The sequence below is a fragment of the Poecile atricapillus genome, chromosome W (genome assembly GCF_030490865.1).
Source record: "Poecile atricapillus isolate bPoeAtr1 chromosome W, bPoeAtr1.hap1, whole genome shotgun sequence".
Lineage (NCBI taxonomy): Eukaryota > Metazoa > Chordata > Aves > Passeriformes > Paridae > Poecile > Poecile atricapillus.
In genome coordinates, this window is record NC_081288.1 from 40900212 (window position 1) to 40920749 (window position 20538).

A 20538-nucleotide genomic window follows, 5' to 3' on the forward strand; every position below is an offset into this window, starting at 1 on the left:
CAACATCCACACTAATTTTCTAAACATTTTTAAAAGAAAATTAAGTTCTTGTATCTATTTATTGAAAACTGATTTAATAGCTAAGCCTTGTTTTCAAACATCACAGTCTCTAACAGCAACACTGCATTTAAACTCAATGTTATTTTAATCACATAAATGCCAAGGGACTCCCAAAAGCTTTTGTGACTCTTAATGCATTAACTCAACCTGATTTGCAAGAAAAGAAGCAAAAAAGATAGTAGGCATAAGCACAAAAGTGTAAGTTCTATTCATGTCAAGCTGACAGACAGATCAAAGAAGTAGCTCAGGGAATTTTAAATATCTATTAATTTTGCTACTAAAAATATATCCAAATTGAAGACGTTTTTCACAGCCCCAAACAAAATCTTTTTCAAGTATAGTTGAGCACCTTCTTGCAGCACCCTGATATTCAGCAGTGAGGGCATATAAATTGAATCTATCATAACTACAGAGTAGTCAACTGAGTCACCACTAACTTACTTGCCAGCAGTCTGTAAACACAAAGCAAATCACATGAACATGTATTCAGCAAGGTGCAAAAAACATCCTGAGCAAATACCTGTGAGCAGAGAAGTTGTGGCTATTCACTTTACCAAAGTCAAAGGAATTTAGAGTGCCTGTGGTCTGGAAGTGACTTACCAAATGTGAAGATCACTCCAAAATTGTCACTAGTGATCAGATTCCCATGGATATGCAAGAATTCTGTGCTTGTATAGGCCCTAAATTCATTGCAGATATATAGTATAAATCTGCATATAAGCTAATATGCTTATTCAAAGATTAAAAATTAGTCCTATAAAGGTGTTTACATTTGAGAGATGAAAAATGTCTTGTTAAACTATAATTTTAGCTACTTTTATGTAGTCAAACTATATAATTATTACAATTACAGCCTACTGATTCAAGGTAGGGAACAAAAAATCTCTAGGGAACAAAAAGAGTAATATGCTTTACAGGGAAAAAAAAAATCATAATCTATGAGTACCCACTCTTTCCAGCATGTCTTGCAAAAGCTCTGAGCTCAAACTGCTTTATCTAGCACTATTAGTAGATGCCATATTTGTGAATGTCTGTAGAAAGTTCCCTATAAAGTGCAGAATATATAAAACCTACAGCTGACAACTGAAACAAGGTTCTTCAGTCTAAACTAATGCTATGTCTGATGAAAAGGCAAACTAAGAGAATAAGAGAGCGGAAGGGTTGTTCAAAGTGTGCCTGAAAGAGCAACACCATGTTGAAGTTCTGTTTCATCCACAGCTGGAATCAAACCAAAACAACCAAAATTAACAGTCCTTCCCTGTAGCCTTGTCTTTGGCTTCAACAGTTCTTTCAGGTTTAGAGTACTTACTTTAACTTTCCAAAATCATCAACAAATAAAACAAAAACCTTTATGCAATAACTTCAGAAGGCCTGCTAGCTCTAAGAAGTAGCTAACAGAATTTGTTGCATGCTGTACCACATGAGTTTGGACAAAGGAAGAGACACAACTGCAAAATCATGTGTCCTCCAGAATCAATTCAATCCCCACAGAAACCCTTATTCCTAAATAAAATGTTTCAGAAAGGAAATGATAAAAATTAATTTCACAGCAACAAATTCTACTTTAATTTTCATGTGTACAACCCTATGTCTTTTAGGAGATGGTACACATGGAAATGAGGTTAGTATTTAGCCCACAGACCTAGCTTACTGAAAGCAATAGCAAACTGCCCCCTGGCCCTCTGTAGCATCAGCACTGGACTAATAAATATATAATTAAGCTATACTTGCGAAATTATTATGTTAGATCACCAAAAAATATCTCAATTAAAATTTTATGGGACTATATTCTATCCAGCACTTTGATGCCATTTGATAGAAAGGTGATGACAGACATAAGAACCACTTCCAAAGCTGCAGCATTAAGGAATCAAGCCCTCGGCATAGTTATGGGTGCCAGAAATATTTTGTCTTACTTCCATACTTTAATCTGTGCATACAAAGAAACATGCTGGGTAAGATAATTAGACTGAATGCATCAGGTATGTCCAGCCCTGTGGCTGTGAACATTAAGTTGGCATCTGTTCAGCCCTGTACAGGTATGTATTTTAAGACTTTTTCCATATGATACTATTTGGGTTATGCATAATAGCTACATGTATGAATGTCCTTTTGGAAGCAAAATTATTTACTGAACTATCCCAGACACTAAAAAGAATAGTGAACGGTTTGAAGAGATCAGTGAGGCCACATCAGGACCTGTGTCCAGTTTTGAGAGAGATGTATGAGATGAGAGAGTACGAGTATGAGAGAGAGCTGGAGTTCCTGGAGCAAGTTTGGCAAAAGGCTATGAAGCTGACTCAGGAACTTAGGAGCACATCTCTTTTTGAGGAGATACTGAGCAAGCTGGGCCTGTTCAGCCTTGAAAGAAGATGACTGAGCATGTACTTCATCAGTGTGTGTCAGTATCTGAAGGCAGGGTGTCAAGAGGAGGGAGCTGAGCTCTTCTCAGTGGTGCCCAATAATAGGACAAGAGAAAACGGGCAGAAACTGATGCACAGGAAGTTCCACCTGAACTTGAGGAAGAACTTCACTGTGGGAGTAACTGTGCACTTGAACATATTGCCCAGAGAGGTCATGGAGTCTCCCTCACTGGAGGCATTCAGAAACCATCTGGAACACAGTTCTGTGCAATGTGGCCCTTCTTGAGCAGCGAGGTTGGACCTGATGATCCACTGTGGTCCCTCCCAATCTTAACCCATTCTGTGATACTTCGACTCTGTGATTACGCATAACTGTTTTGGTTTCTGCCTGAGTGCAGAATCTCCTGGCTTCCTTCTCCTGCTGGGGTCACTGACCCCTGAAATGAGGGCTGGGCGTGCAGCATAGCAGCCATGGTTGCACAGCACAGTGCAGCAGGATGCACAGATCCCTGAGCAAAGGGAACCTGGAGCTGGCCCATCCCAGCACCACTGTGGCTTCCTGCCAGGTAACCAGACAACTGCATTCAGGGAGCTGCTCCAAAGAGAACCCTCCCTGCAGTCACCAAAGCTACTTCATGCACAGCACTCCTCAGCTGCTCTGGCTCCACGGGAAGCATGAGTAAAGCCAACTCCTCCGCCTGTGTACCCACAGCACAGACCTCTGGCCTAAGCAAGACCTAGACACGGCTGAAATGAGCTGCCACATGCTAAACTACTTTGCTTCCCCATATACCTGTGTGCTGCTGCCAGAGGATGTCCATGTCTTGTGCAAATGACTTAAATAATGTGTTAAAGTGTGAGCAATACCTACACAGAGCCCAGGATTCTCACTTTCCTTCTATGTACTGTGAAAGCACAGGGGCAGTCAGGAACAGCAGCAGCAATATATTCCAAACCTTTCCTTTATTGTTCTTTTTCCTCCTGATATTTAAACCTTTATTCCTGTAAATTATGAGTGATTTGTTAGTAGATGTTACCCAAAATGTTTGTCTTATTGTTGCTCACTGGAAGCTTATACTGAATACTTTATTTTTTCCTGGTAATATATGTTCTATAAAAGACACTTAATGTCTTTTTGCTAATACATTATCATCTCTAGGTCAAAAGAGAAAACAAATATGCAAAAACTCCTATCAAAATTCATAGACTCCTTTCACCCATTCCTCAACCTTTCTCAACTGGATCCAACACAGAATTGGAAGATGCTTGCCACTTGCATGCACAAAATTCCACCATTTTTTTCTAAGCTATTTTTCAGGCTCACTTTCATTACTACTGTAGCAGAGCAAATGTTCAGAGTGTGAGCTATTGAACTACTGGCAAAGATTACTATTGCAGAATCTGCAATTTCTTAATGAAAATGAAGTTGCTTCTGAAAATAAACAAACGTAATTAGCAAGCCAGTGCTGTGTGAAATTTGCACCATTCTCTTGTTAACCTCTATGTCAAAATGTATTACTTGTGTGCGTGGAAATTTGCATTTGCAGTTCAGTAACCTCACAGATTATGATCTAACCACTTTTGGAAACAAAATGCTACAAGAAATAAAGGCCAGTCTCTGGCTGCAATTTGTTATTTTAATAGAGACTTCTTCTTTAGCGTTTCTAAGTGCTTAGGGCTTGATCTTCATAAATCACATCCTGTCTAAAATGAACTATATTATTTCTACAGTAAAGTTTCTAATTTCTTCCCTGCTCCCAATTAAGTCAAATTAGCTCTCTTTTGCATCTAGCTTGCTCATTACAGGGCTGGGCCCAAGGATACACATTTATAAGTATGTTATATAACAATACTGTTTCTAGTTACTTGTGAGCACAAAATTTTGTCTGTTAGGGCAATATGAGATCCTTTCAAGAAGCAGGTTACTGACTTGACCAACTGGGCACCCTCACAGCAACAGGTGAGCCCTCTTGCACCCTCTCTAGCTTTGAGGCACCCAGTATAAAGCACAAGATGTTTCTTTTCCAGATTAACACATCCAGTGTTGACCTACCCCTTTCTGATCACAAACTGGAGACTCACATCCTTGTATGGCATTGCAAGATGGATCCACTGGATCTACTGGAACTACTTTCCTTCTGCATCCAGCCTATTTCTTTAATCCCTAAGTAACAACGTGTTGTCTGCTCTACTACACCAGGTCCAGTCTTCCTATCATACAAGAGGTCCCCACTTCTATAGCAAGCACATCCAAAGCTGACTTGACTCCACAGTGCTACTCTTAATCAAAACTCAGGTTAGCACTCAAGCTGCTCATTTGCTGTGTTCCACAACCTGGTGACTGATATATCCTCTCTCTTTTCCAGTTCTACCTGGGAAGGTGGAAAGGATTCAGGGGAGGAATAACATCCTCAATAGCATGAGGAGTGACTAAACAAATGATTGGTTTCCTACCCAGAAAAGAGAGAACTAAGCAAGAAAATGTGATCTCTAGTCACAATGGCATATAGAAAGCCTCCAGGGACAATTTGATCTTTCTCTCTTCATAAACAAAAAACCAAGCAGGAATCAGGTTAAAAGCAACAAAATGAGACAGCTCACCAGACAGTAAATAGTTGAGCCATAGAGGTCATTAACAAAGTTACTGAAGGTACTAAAAATTTAGGTGTTTTTGAACATAAACAGCTATCTCTGGACAAAAATCTTTTCAGGATAATTAGATACATAGAAGCTACATTTGTGGGAACAGAGAGTTCCCCAAGTTCCTGATTGGTGAGAAGTTTGGAAAACATTTGAAAATAATCAGATATGCTCATCCTGTTCTTCCATCTCCCCTAAGCAGCTATTTATGATGGACACAAGCCACCAGCCACAGCCCTCACCAGCACTGCAATTCATACAGATCCAAACCTGGAAACAGACTCTCCATACCCAGAAAAAAAGGCCTCAGCAGACTGCCACAATTCTTGCAGAAAATATCAAGCATTAGCTCCCAATTCCAGTAATGGAATCCTTCAGTCTGAAGGGCTAGTTTAAAGCTGGTTAAGTATCTCTGCTGGTACTTTTCTCCTTGTGCCACAAATATCTGACAGAATGACCATAACAATGCACTCCAGGAGACCACTGCAATATTCTAGAATACTAAATATTGATTCCTTGAATCTACAGTTGTTTTTTTTCCACCTTATGTCACTGTTTTGTGACATAAGTACTATCTTTTCTGCCCCCCTTTTTGATTATGCATAAGGTATAAAGGATGTCACATCAGTGCTTCAGCTACTTTATCAAAAAGTACTCCTGAAATCAACCCTTAAAAATGGAGACCATTACTGTTTATTAATTCCTTTAGAACATTTTTCAGAGCAAGCCCACAAATTACAGAATGGTTTTAGAGCAGTAGTCAGTAAGCCCAACACTTCACCAAACAAAGTAATCCATTAATAAGTTATCCTTTTCTCCTGATTCAAACACACCTCTGTAATGGTCAAGAAAGCCACCAAATTTCATCTGCTTCCACTTCTGCTCCTTGTTAAAGTTTCAGTTTTCACACTTGGCCGATTTCCAAATACATCTTCATATGGGTGGTTTTGCCTGGCCAAAGTCAGGACCAGAAACATTGCCCAGGCCATCTATTGATAAACAATACAGATCATGGTATACCAGGACAGTGTCTGTCTATAGTGATCCATCATACCTGATTTCAGCTTTATCTTCCTAGCTTTTATCCTGGGAATTGATTCATCTCCCTTAAATGACATACAGCCCAAATCAGAATAATTTCATATGTCTCCTGTAAGCCCAGCAAAATTTACTCAAGCAATTTTAATTAGCATATTCACTCCCAGCTTTTCTTGCTGCTGCTCCTTTATACACTAACTACAGCTGTACCTGGAAGTAACACTTATGCAAGAAATTCCATTATGTCACCGCTGGATTTAAGGTGCTCACTGTGCTCACCCTTGACATCCGTCACACATACATAGCATGCAACTGGGACACAGAAAAAAGACTAAGCAGAGATTTGAATGTCAAATTTCAATATGCTCTGTGACTGCCATAGCTCTTGGGCTGTAATAGGAGGTTTCAGTTGGCCAATACATAATTATTTTTATATGTCAGAATAGCTTCAGCAGGGGAACTGGTCACGGACTTACAATGATGGTTAGTTCCCTATCAGTCATTTCACAACTATAAATGAGAAACACACAGGTGGTCTTGATTTTAGATGTAGCAAGAATGTTCAAAATCTCAAATTTTCTTCTCAGCTCATCCATGCTGTCATGGAAGCAGACAGTAAGCCAGTTCACAAACTGTACTTACAGCCTGGCAGTACTAAATAGTCCCTATGGGAAATCTAATCTGTTGTTTGTGAAGATGAGAGGCTATTCTATCTAGTGAGACCACAAACGCTGAGTCTTCCCTAAGTTACCAAATGCTACTCAGTCTTTATCCAAAATGCTTCTGTCTCTTCCATTCTGGTTATGTCCTCAGCAAACATAATGGAGAACTGTCCTGAATTATGTGCCAGATCTCCAGTGTGGGAAAAGGACTAGAATGATGTCAACAAGACAGGAAAATAGAGATTCTGAGGTAAGGCAGGCAAGTAAAGTCACAAGAATTATTATTAAAGTCACAAGCCAGAGAGAGGCAGTTTTTTTAACTCAGTATATAATTCTAAAATACTTTGTTCGTGATACATACAAAGATAAATTGAAGTTAGCTTTAGAAATGAGCTATTGTCCTCAGTCATCCAGGCAAGGTAAAACTTTTAGATTCATAACAAGTTTTTTACAAGATCTCATCACACACAATTCCTTCAGATTTAGAAGCAATTGTTGTGGTTTTCCACTTAAAGGACAGCCAGAACTAAAGAAATTTCTTGATTTTTACTGTCCCATGCTGTTAAAATTCAAGAACAAATATTATCAAGATGAAAAGGTGAAAGTTTTACAGCTCTAAAGAACTGAATGTTTAAATATAACTTACTGTGAGTAATGACTGGGAAAAAACTTAGTGAAACTAATTAGGCCCTAATGACCAAATTCTTGGGCAGAAAGACTTGGCGATGAACTGCATGAAAAAGACACTCTGCTATCGCCTTTTCTGAACTGCCACCCACTGAATTTCACCTACACAAACACATCCTATACATACTGCATCTTGAAGGGACAACCTGAGCTGTGCTGAAACAACTTAGCAGAAGTCAGGAGTCATTTCTGCCATTAGCAAGACAAGCAGGTTCCTGCTTAGAAACTTGCAGCTTTACAAAGACAGCTCCCAAGTCCACAAATTACAAGTTAGCACTGAAATGTAAATCGAGATGTATTTTTTGGTACAATTTTTCTGACAAAACCTTACGTTACATGCTGTTAAATGTTGTAAATGATATACTACATAAATTAGTTGAAACACCTCATGTCAAGTCCTCTCCATAGCTTATGGTTTGATAGGTAAGCAGAAAAGACAGCCTTTTTTATTTCTGTGCTATGTGAAAATAGGAAGATCAGACATGCTGAAAAATTAGCTCAAAAGCAGTTTTAGAAAATCAATCAGAACAGGACAAGACATGAGTAAAGATGATGATAATAATAAGAAACCAGATATGCATGGTTGATATTGTATTGCCTAAACCAGTAACTGCATTATACCACATTCCACAAAAAGAAGTGGATGGTGCAAATACCTCACTCCGTTTCAGTAACATTACCTCTGCCAACTTTTTTGTGTCTTTCCTCTTTCTTACTCTCCTAAAAGATTGTAAATGAAAATGAAATCTCTCAACAAACCACTAAAAGACAGTCTTTTGGCTCTTTCAGTATTCCACTCTCATGACAAAGCAGAAGCAGTTCCTTTCTTCTTTCCCCTATCTGCGTACAAGACCCCATGAGGATGAAGGGAACTTGCATACTGTCTTTTCAACTCTCTTCCCCTGCAGCCATTCTTCTCCCTCCAGCTGGCCAGCACCAGAGCCCCTGCAATGCTCTCCCATTTAATTCCTGCCCTCAATGGGGCTGCACAGACATGACTAATAGCAATTTACAAAACGCTTCTAGTCTGCCCAGGCACCAGGCTCCAGTTTGCTCTACACCCAGTGTGTCAGCCCTGCAGGGACAAAAGCATCAGACCCTTCCTTTGCAGCTCAGGGCAGGGCACAAAAAGCAGATCTATCAAAGCTGATACACAGTGTCTTTTTGAGAGCAGAATGGAGCAAAAGATTATGAAATCACCTGCAATAATTCCTCTTTCTGGTCTGAATTCCTAAGAGGTGTTTTCCTCTCTTCCTAATGTCATTGTCATCCCTGTAATGGCTCAGCACTTAATGTCACTATCTTTTGAAGAAGGTCAGGCTAATGGCAAGCTTGCTTTGGGCATATTGTTTCAAGCTCATTAATATGCATACTCTCTCTCCATTAGTTTCTCTATTTACTTTGAAGTCACCTCACTGGAACCTGCAATGCTTTTCTGTGTTAAGGCTCTTGGCTGGCATTTCTCAGCTTGCTGCGTCTGTTTTTTATCTGGGATGGAAATGGGACTGAACGCAGCAAATGTTAGTCAATGGCACCTCAGGTGACATTTGGTGCCTAGCTGAATGAATTTCTTGGCCTCCTCACCCTCACCACTGAGAGGTGTTCTTTCTACTTGCTCTCAAGTTGGCTGTTTACATTGCACATTTTAGGGCAAGTAACATCTCTGTATTTGTCAAGCATCTACCCCAGGGGAGTGCAGCCCCTCATTGTGCTCCTGTAGAAAAATAACTTCGCCAGACTCTTCCTGAATGTCTCTTCCACCTGAAAGAGCTATTTCCAGCATGGGAGGAGAAATCAACTTTGACTCAGATATCAGATTCTCAGTGTGATAAGGGAAAGTGATTCAGCTGCCTTCTTTTATTTTTTGCTTTATGATTCAGGAGCAGCTCATTGTTCAGATGACACATTCAGTCATAACTTGGAACTTTTGTGAGGGGGAGGAGTACAACCATTTATATAATATTCAGAGGTCACTTTATATTAAGATCTCTACCCAAACAGCCCAGTACCAACTTCATCCTCTGCAACAGGCCCCTGTCATCCAAGGTTATTTTGGGGTGACATATTTGGGCATGCCATTTTCCTCACAGTACTTACAGAGACAGCCAGTTAGGTAGCTTCTCCTGAGACTGCAAGGTAGGTCTGTTTCCTACTAAGTCCCTTTGAAGCAAATGGTGGAAATACCCACTCAACATTAATGATTCCTCCAAACAAGCAGTTTCTTCTCCCCAGACATCCATTGGAAAAACAAGGAACACACCCATAATCATGAGAGAGGAGCTGGCCATGAGCAAGGTGTCAAGCCTGTCTAACTAGGAGTGAAGAGAGTTTGATTTAGTTTAGTGACTTCTTCTGGGAGAAGCCAGGAGATTCGAATCAAACAAGATTCAAGTCAAAGGGGTACAAACACCTTTTTTGGCAAATAGGACTCTAAGCCTCTGCTAAGCCAGTGCATCAAAACTTCTGCGTTTTAATTGAACCTAATTTGACTCCACATCCAACACTTATTTCCAAGCCTTTAAATCCCCACTGCACTTCTTGTGTAGAAGAGCAGCAGTATGCTGCAAAAGTTTTAAAGTAACCAATTCCCCTGCCAGATCTCAGAATTTTTCAGAAGATAGAATGTTTAAATATGGAGCTTTATAAATACGGAGTTTTTTAATCCAATACAGCTCCTTAAATTATTTGCCGCATTAGTTTTAACAGGATCCACCAAAGGAAATATACAGTAAGTAAAACAAATGAACAAAGCAAGAGGTAAAGACCACTAATTTATGTCATGATGCAAAGGATTGCATCCCAGTTATTGGAATGTGGCAATAGAACAGGGCTGTCAGGAGCTCAGGAGTGGAGACTCATGACAGCTTAACAGGGTCCCTCACACAAAGGCCATGAAAGCTCAGTCTCAGCAGCATCTAACAGCTTTAACACACAGACAGCTCACACTGTCTGCTGACTCGTGCCTCACTTGATTCAACATAGAATCCATCTCCCAGCTGCTGGCCAAGGCACTTGATCTTGATCTACTGCTACACAGCCTTGGCTTAATATTCTCCAAGGGGAGCACCAGGTAAGGATGCAATGTCATCTTAAAATCCATCACACACTGGAATAAAATTAAGAGATGCAAACCTGAACAGTGAGTACAGAAATATCAGTGCTAGGAGCTAAAGTGACCACCTGTGGAGGAGCTAAGAGTCTAAAGATCAGAGCACACATCAAAATGTATTTTTTTTCCCAAGTTTACCTTTCTTATTCATTTCCAGCACCTTAAAGCAAACAAAAGCAAAAAAATTCATTGCAGCTAGCCCTGAAAATTGGTGATTATTAAAAATAAAAATTGAAACTGATTACTCAGTGTGATCAGCTTTGGTCTTCTCAAAAAACAATGGGGAAAAAACCAAAAGCTCTGTGATTATCACATCATAGTCACCTGGAACCTGAAAATGTAGTCACCTCTAATAAGACAATGCACATCAGTTCATCAGCTAAAAAGGAGGAGAGATGAGAGAGCATGTCACAAAAAGATTTTGACTCACAGTGGCTAATTTCTGAACATCTTCATCAGATGCTCCCAGTGAAGCAAGTCCTATTTCTTGTGAAAACTGTGCAAATTTGGGATCAGCAAGTAGAGGCACATGTCCCAGGAGTTCATGGCATGTATCCCTAAGGGAATGAAAATTAAAAGAGAGTCATTACAGAAATTAATACCATAATAATTCTGTAATTAATTTAACATAAGCCATTTTACATGGGTCTGACACCTATCTTAGAAGTCTTTCAATGAAGCATGGTTTTTACAGTGTAGTTCTTCCCTGTATATATGGTTTCTACGTGTAGGTAGAAATACATTTGTTTCTGTTAAATAGGTTATATATCATTTAACCCCAGCTGTTCTGTGATTTGCTCATCATTTCCAGACTGAGTGGAAGAGCCTGATCACTACAATCTTTCCAGCTTGGTGACATGAAGGCTGAACTGCCCAGAGGAAAGCCAGATGTCCCATAAGAACAGTTTTCAGCTTTTCTCTCCACATAAATGAAAATCCAACACATTTCCTCTTCCTCCTGTCCATTCCTCTTTCTGTACCTGGGTAGCACCCCACAGCAAACATTTTTCCACTTGCCCCCAGAAATATGGGGCAATACTTACTGAGGTTCCTGTGCACCTGATTTCTCATTTAGTCAGAAGATTCTACTGCAATTACTGGGTACTTTTGTTATGCAGTCTACTTTTCAGCAAGCCAATTTCAGAAAAAGCAGAGAATCCAAATCATTTCAAAAAGAACAGCTGTTCACATCTGTAAGTGCATTGTTAGTCATGACAAAGTGCAGACATAAGTGTACAAAAAACTGCTAACGGAAGTGCACATGCATCATCTACAAAAGCTTTCAAACAATTCTGAAAGTTTTGCTGCACTTGTTCACAGGAAATAATGGACTTGGTAGTAAAGTTCACTTTAAAAATCCAATCTGACATTTCCTTTGCTTTTGTCTCTTCAAAGACATTTCTCTCTCTCTCTCTCTCTCTCTCTCTCTTTTTTTTTTTTTTTCCTTATCCTAAGCTGTAAACAAATGTTTTAAAGGCAGGAAGAAAACATCAAGTTTTCTGCCTTCTACCGAAAATCATCCAATTTGTCTTTTACAAACTATTTTTGTTTGAAAAGTCACAGAACATGACACTTCAGATAAATCATGAACAGAAAAACAACCCCCTATATAATTTAAAGTCTTCTTACTCGTTATCCTCACCAAAAAGTCTGAACCAATAATGTGTAGGTAGATAGTAGTAAATAGAAGTTTCTGAATATACAAGTGAAAATTAAAGTTTTTGGTATTCCTAGTTTGCCTCACCAGAAATGTATCAAATACAGTTCCAAAACTGGAGGGACACATAGAAGTCTTCCCTCTCAGTCCAAATGGTCTCACTGACAGATGCAGAGCAACTTCTGCTCATGTTGCAGTCACACTTCTTGGTGAGACAAGCACCACAAGAAGTGGTGTGTGACAGGTTTGACCCAACTTCACATGTGAGCAATTCATTCAACAAGACCCATAGTCTAGATGGTAGTCCCTTTCTCATTGGAACTGAGACTGGAAAAATTGGTTAGCTCTGCATGCCTCCATTTCTTTGTTCAGGAGGCAGTTTGCATCGCTTAACTGGATTATCACCAAAGCTAAAGGCCCTGCTTAAATTAATTCTGTTCCAATCACAATTTCTTCTATCATCTCTTGCAAGATTTAGTTCACTAACATTGCAAAGGACAGCTGAGAAATTTGGTTTGCAGTCAGACAGACACACCACTTCCCAGTACCAAGCAATTCACTGGCAGAGCCTGATTTCTCCAACCATCAACTTCCAACATAAAAATGGGCCACAATGCCATTCTCTGGAAGCCCAGCACAACAATTCTTACCTCCACTGGGCAAACCAACACTAATTGCTGAGCATCTGTGCTACACTCCATCAGTCCAGATATATTTAGCTTTGTATCAGCAGTTCAAGCAGAAGCAAACAATGAAACTGGCTCCAAGTTCCTGGCTCCAGGTAAGCACACTCACCTGCAGGCAGGCTTTTACAGCAGCATCACTACTACTGACACCTGAGCCTACATCTCTGTTTTCCTGTGCTGAAGCCACAACCCCCAGAAACAAATAAGCAAAGCTGATTTATTCCCAGTTCTGCACTGGGACACATGGTCTTTCTTCTGTCCACTCTTGCAGACAAAATGAGAACAGACAAAGCCTAATCCCATTAACTTGTCTCTCTTGGCAAGGGGAAAAGAATGAGGAGGCAGAAGATATTTCTCTCATGCCTTTAGCTTGTAGATTCTTCCATTAAAGCTATGCAAAGTAGTATTTTGAATGTGCAGTTACAAAGAGGGGAGCTTAAAGCAAAAAGCATAAGAACAATAAAAAAAAACCAAACCCATAAAATCTTTCAGGCAGAAACATGAACCAGCATTTGGGATTGTCATTGAAGTCTTTTAGACTTCCCTGCTAGTCTGGCCCTTTATAGATAGTCTAAATAATATAATTCTTTGCTTAACTACCAAGGCTTGATTCTTTTGTTTTGTCTTATTCTGAAAATAATTAAGTTCCTTTAATTTATTCACACACATTGCTCAGAGAAAATAAGATTTTTTAATGCACTTTTCACAGCAAAAGATTTTTCTTGGAGTAAATTAGTTAGTAGAGCAGAAGAAATCTACATAGCTCTGTGAATGTAGTAGAAACATAATTAAAATCAGGAAGAAATATGTTTTAAAATGCATATGGTTGTGATACAGATCAAACCAAATGAACTCTCTAATTTGTATCTAGCTCTGTAGCCTGGGTGTTAAATCTGATGGAAAGCCCACTGAAGTCAAAGGGAGCCTTTTAACCAGGTTTATATCATTGAAATGCAACATTCACCAGCCAGGGACCTGCAGCAAACCTCATTATGGCCCCATATATCAACCAGGAGATCTCAGGGCATTGCAGCTACTGCAGAAGATTAAGAGCTGTCCCCACTCAAGTCAATTTAGTTTTTCCACTGATTTAGAAAAGCACCAGGCTTTCACCCTACACTTCTGGTAACACTTATGTGTTCTATGTTATGGAAAAAATCATAAATACATTTTTAAAGGGATTTTCAAAATTTTCCTATGGAGTTCCTGAAAGTCAGTACACATTACTTAACTAAGGTGAACCAGTAGGTCTGCAAGAAGAGGGTATAACATCATTAGAAAATGACAACTTCAATCCTCTGTTAGTCATATTTAGAGGTGTTAAGACCATAACCTGTATTTTTAAGTTCAGCTCAAATAAGGAATAAAAACCTTCATCCTAACTCAACTGTTATTATTACTCAGCAACTTTCCAGACAGCAAGTAACCAGAAAGGTTACCAAACAAGCAGCTGCCATTACTACTAAGGATCAGCTAAGATCCACTGCATAATTTTGAATGTAAAAGCAGCATCCTGAGAACTGCAGGGCTCTCAAATACACAAATCAATGAACCAGAGAACATCAGGAAAAGCACAGACACATTTAATTGCTTCCTGGAAGATGTTATTGCCTTTATCCTGTTGGAGTTATGTACCTAAATATCTTATCAGTAGATGAAAATGTTCTTCTAGTTTGTACTAAGTTAATAAACATCATCATTCTTTTGCTGAACACTGGTACCTGCTGCAGCCTGAAACACTGGCTTCCCACAGGAGAGGAAATCATTGATGCAAAGTCTGGTACGTCCCCTGTATCATTTATTTATATGAAATATCAACAGATATTTTTAAATAGACCAGAAGAGGTTCAGCCCTTCTTTCCACCCAAGCCTTTCTTTCAAGATTTTCCATTCTATCAATTTGCCTACAAATCTAAGAGATTTAAGTTCTAATTACAGAGGTTATAGAAGCGACTGAATTCCTTCAGGGATCACCACCTCCTTTCCAAAAGAAACAAGCACACAAAGCTAGCCTCAGAGCATTTCAGCAAGTACTTCACCCAGCTCAGGGGCTGAGGAAAAAGGCAGCTGAGTGTCTAACAGCACCACCTGGTGACTCTGCCTGAATAAAGCTTCCACATTTTTACATACAGCTTAGTATGCAGTGCCATTAAACCTTCTATATTCAAAAACATTACTCCATGGTTTTGGCAGTCAGTTCATGGAATCAAACTGAGGCATGAATCCAAATGTTTGCAGAACTGGAGCTGAATATAGGTGTATGAATCCTCTGTGTAAATTTGGGAAAAAATCAAACACACTCAAGTAGTCCAAGCTGATTAAACCACAGCTACAATTTCATGCTAACTGCCTGATGACTGATTCACTGCAAAAATGTCATTCCTGTGGTTACAAGATCAGCAGATACCTTTGGTAAAACTACCTCCATATTATCTAAATGACATGTACTGTTCTGCTATTACTGCACAGAATACAGCATATATAACACAAGACAAGAACTACAATCTCTTTGATCTTCTTTTTCCTCACTTTTCATCAAAAGACCATATGCCAAAATATTTCACATTAACTTGCAATATTCTGTTTTGGAAAAGCTGCAATGCTGTCCTATAAAAGTTGTAATTAAAGTGTCTCTTATTTCTGTCATAATTTCCCTGTAACAAGGCTTCATATCTAATATTCACTCTTGGTAAGAGAATAGTGCCCCATGTCTTGCTTGTGCTGTGTTATAGGAGAGAAATGAAGTTCAGCTGTGGAACCTGGTCCAAAAAAAAAATAAAAATAAAAATGGGGACACAGGAGACCAAATTAGAATTCTGAAAGCAGGGTTTTTTCAGGATATTTGGGGGGACTTTTTCCACAACTTCTTTCTAGTTGTCCAGCAGAAACTAAAATTATAGACACTTTTTTAAAATTTTTAGGTGAAAACTCCATTTTCCACTGAAATATAATCTAATAGTATTTCAGGCTCACTATATAAATTACCCAGTTATTTAAGACCCTTGTAAAAGTCAACAAAAAAGTCTTTGAATTAAATTCTGGCTCATGATTGTGAAGGATTTTGTACTCAACAGTGTAAGAAGAATTTCACATTTTGTAGAAAGGTTCCTCTTTTCAATCTTGGCAAATTAACTTGTTTCACTCAAGAAACTGGTGGGCATATTTTTTCAGTACTGAGGAGAAGGCAGCAACTTACGGTTCTGGTGTGTAGAGGGGATCTGAGCCGTGCCGTATGTACTGAGTGCAGTGAAAGACTCTGTATGCTAGGCCAGCTAAAAAGTCACGGGGAGACAGGTATCCAGCAACTGGTCTCACTGTGAAGCCAGACCTCTCTGAAGTGAAGGAGATAATGAAAGACCACATTACACAGATCACTGTATCACTTTCTGGTGGCAGATCTGTTGTGAATTGTTCTACCAGAAGCATGACACAAAGAATCTTGACCATCACCACACATCATTTTCAATTATTACATACAAGAAGTACTTTGCATTGCTAGTGTACGTATAATGAAAACAGCCTGAGCTATTTCAAAGTTGGCCTGGATATCTTTGTCTAGAAAAAAGTGCTAAGGTACTGTAAGTGATGTTCTTAAAATTTTTATGTCTGGTACCAAATGGGAGAGAAGATCCATATTGGAAAATATGCAAAATACGTTAAAAAAACTAACAGAACAGAATAGGATTAAAACAAAACTGTCCTTATTTTTACAGATAAAATATTGTTCGTGTCAATAAAATAATTATTTTTATAGTTGAGGTCCTCACTGAAATATTTTACAGTGTTCCTTTTTCAGATTAATCCCAGAGTGAAACAATTTCAGACTCAGTGACTTCAGAAAGCATGTTTCTCTCAAAAATTAGCTCCTTATTTCTTTCAAAATTTGTACATGACAATGTTTCAAGTTTTTCTGCAACAGGTATCACTGCCTGCTTTGCGTAGTCTGAAAACGTACTAATGAAAGAAGTGTGAGATTTTGAATGGCAATGAGAGAGCAGCCCTAACTCAGCTTTTCCTTCTCACCATATGGAGGGATTTTCTCCCTGTACAAGATAACATCCTGCTCTACATGTTCAGCTGATTCATTTCTCTCCATTTCATACTTGCAAATACTACATAATACTGTCTTGACTCAAAAAACTCTCTGCCACAGAGAACACCAAAACCAGAAGGATACTTCAGGTAAAACCAAAGGCCACTGACAATGCTGTGAGTGTTTTCTTTCAATGTGCTTTGTACTCCATACTAACAAAAAAAAGAGTGTTTTATGAAACAATATCCATTGATAAACCAAATATGAATCTTACCTTTAAGAAAAATAGAAACATCTTCCAACTGAGGCACATTATCTTCTCTGTATCCGCAGTACTTGCTCAGCAGAGGAAAGTTTTTTAAATATTCACGACAAGCATGAGTGGGATAGAGTTTACTGAGTTCCCTAAATACCACCCCCCAAGTTTTAACTTCTTCAGCTGTGTACTCCACTCTGGGAATGGGTTGACCACTATTGGAAAAAAAAAAAAAAACACAAATACAAATACAAAATACATCTAAATACAACCAGACTGCAGACAGATTGTAGATAGCAATATTTTCACAAAAAGTATTATTGAAATAAAGGCAAATGAGACTATTAAAACTATTTGAACTATTTTTAATTGACAGCTTGATGCTTCTTCTTTAGAATTATTTCTTGATGCTATGATGTACATATTCTATAATTTCCTTAAGAATTGTGTTTCTTACTAAGCAATCTCATTACTTTAATTAATCTTTGTACTTATCATAGTAGAAAGATGGATTTCTTATATATCATGTTCCTATACCAGATTAATATTTCTCTGTTTACTGCCACTGGTAACTTTGCAAGTGGATGGCTGAAGATCCTGATTCAGTCTAACAAGTAGATTGATTAAGACCTCCAGCAGACTGCATTCTCTATCCATTCTTTAAAATACATAATATTCATACAGCATCAAATGCTGGGTGAAGATTAGGCAATTACATAAATGCTTAGAAATGTATGGATCCAATTTTAAAAAAGTGTCTTGATTGCTTAGACAGTTGCTTACACATGCAGATATGTTTGGAACTCCGAGTTCATGCAGGACTACATTATGAGGAAGCTCATCTCAGAGCCAGGAGCCCAGCCTAGAGGAAACTAAGCCTTTAAACACATCACTCCTTTTGTTTAAATTCTGCCCTGTTCCTGTGCCCCCTCCTGCTTGCACAGATGTACAGATATTGGAAAGCAGGAGCCTTCCCAGATACCTGTAAATCTGTTTCTGACATCCAAGATTTACCTTGAGTAGTTTCAGTTAATTCAAAATTGACTGATAGTGTGAACATTGTGAAGAGCTCCTTCCAACTTGCACTGCCTTGTATTTAGCTGTAAGGAATTTCCCATGACATGGTCATGGGCCATCATCTCATGTCATTAATTCCCCCTAGAAATACTGTGATGTTCCTCTGGATTTAATATTCACAATCTAGAATATGTAATCTCTGCAATCTGCCTTCTCCTCAGGCATCTTCTGCCACACTGTAACGATGTACAGATCGGGATTCACAGCATCCTCCTCCGCTCCATCAGTCCTTATCTCTCACTCCCCTGCCACAGGGCTGGCAACGTGGGCACTCCCAGCCCAGTGCTGCAGCTTCCCCAGCAGCACAGGCAGCAGCTGAACAGGCATATCAGGCACGGGCAGCTCCACTGCAGCACGAGAACCGCAGTGATGGGCTTTGCTGGCGGCTGCTGCTCAATTCATAATCCTGTCTCCACTGTACGAGGTAACAAGGAATAAGCCCTCATGTCACATTTGATTGCTGCTATGCAGTCCCTACATGCACAAGAGAGGATCATCTGCCCTACATTCATTGTGGTTGTCCCCTCATCTTTATTGAAAACTTACCATTTAATCCCCTTGCCTTTCATGATATCAAAGGATTTTGATCCATGGCAGTTATCTGTCAGTCAAAGGCAACTTTGTATGAGGTGCTCGTACTTGGTAGGGACTGCAGAATATCCAATACATGCACTAGCTCCCTGTCAGCTACTTTTGCAGACATGACAAGAATTGCAACACACTTAGTGAAGTATTTCTCATCTGCAGAAGCTGCACTTTCCCATCCTGCAGTGGCAGACAGTCCTTCAGGCCTAGTATCCATCTTCCCCCTTAACACTACACCAGCCTTAAGCTGCCTGCCAGCTCATGGAAAGCACGGCACAGCTATTCTGAATTGTGCTGTGCACAACAAACAGGTTGCTACTCCATGCACTTGTGCTTGCCAGAATACCCAGCCTCATCCCCCCTCCTTAGGCCTGACCTCTACTGTGGATACAACCAGTATGGATCAGCACTGGCACACCAAGGAGGAAAATGTGTTTTACCAGTGGAAAAGCTCACATTTCTATTTAGCCTGTCCCTAGAAAGGCATAAACACAATCAAGGATCTGAAGCTTGTTCACCACTTACTAAAAGGTTTATAACTTAGTTATTGTTTCAATTAATTCATTAGTACTGAAGTAAGGTTCACTGAACATTAATTCCTTAATAGGTTTTATGCCTAGGAGAGCTGATCTTATTTCCAGCTGATCATGATACTGATTTCTTTATAGAGAGAATCAAGGCAGCCAGAATTGTGGGAGGATCTATGCCTTTTTCCCTCAGCTCTGCAACCCTCTTATTTCTTACCTTCTTATTTCAACAGGCAAGACCCACATTGCACTCAAACATTTCAATAAATCATGGAAATGGCCAATCTGCATAGCCAGTTTCCTTGTGTTTAAGATGAGTCTACAAGCTAAACAAATCTGAATTTTTATTTCTCCTTATTAAAAAAGGGTCTTTCCATTTTGCTAAGGTCATGAGCTATCAACTCAGATTATTAATTCCCTCTTAAACATTGTATGTTTCCTACAGATTTAATTTTCTCAACACTTTTCCAAACCCTAATCAGTCTCAAAGGACCAATTAGCAAGATTAACATATTTTCACTATCTTTAGGATAGAAGCTGAGTGAAGGAGGGAGGAATATGGGTTTTTTTATGGCTTTTTTGGTCCATTTATTTCATACAGCTGATCTTCGCTGCTGTGCTCTATTAACGTGTCTTTTCCTTTAACAGCCAGCTCCACCAAATACCTGCTCCTCCAAGTTCACTTTGTAATGTTTTTCTCTCTCTCTTCATTAAAAACATCACTTTATGTTCAAGCAAAACAAAGCATCTACCACTATAGCAATTCATGAAGGAAATGCTGATCTGGGATCTTCAAATCAACTTTTTATGAAGTCAATTCCTTGCAGCCAAATCTCTGGGTTTTTTTAAGGAAACTAATGTGGGTTGTTGTTTTTTTACAAACTAAAATGGAAAGTAGAAACACATCAAGCCTCAGTAAGTGATTAGGAGGGTTACTTGACTGGAAGACACTGAGAGATGTTTACCCCAAGGAGTGCAGCTCTTGTAAACGAGCTGATCTTTTTGTAGGAATAAGTAAACAGTCATTAAACAACAGAAGGGAGTGTGGTGAGACTGTGCTGTAGTGTCAAGACACCTGTAGTAACTCAGCTCCACAGCTTGGGCAGCAGAAACAGCCCAGCTGTAGCAGCACAGTCTTCCCTGTGGGTTTGATTTGCC

The 20538-nt window shown here is 39.2% G+C and overlaps 1 protein-coding gene across 1 annotated transcript in view; it reads right to left on the bottom strand.

The window, feature by feature from the left end:
• Positions 1 to 20538, bottom strand: part of LOC131591864 (tryptophan 5-hydroxylase 2) — a 49531-nt gene that overhangs the window by 17439 nt on the left and 11554 nt on the right. The window contains exons 6-8 of the mRNA XM_058862965.1: positions 17210 to 17406; positions 16099 to 16234; positions 10990 to 11116 (exon numbers count right to left, since the gene is read on the bottom strand). Coding sequence (XP_058718948.1) covers positions 10990 to 11116; positions 16099 to 16234; positions 17210 to 17406 — 460 coding nt within the window. The remainder of the gene's footprint in view (positions 1 to 10989; positions 11117 to 16098; positions 16235 to 17209; positions 17407 to 20538) is intronic.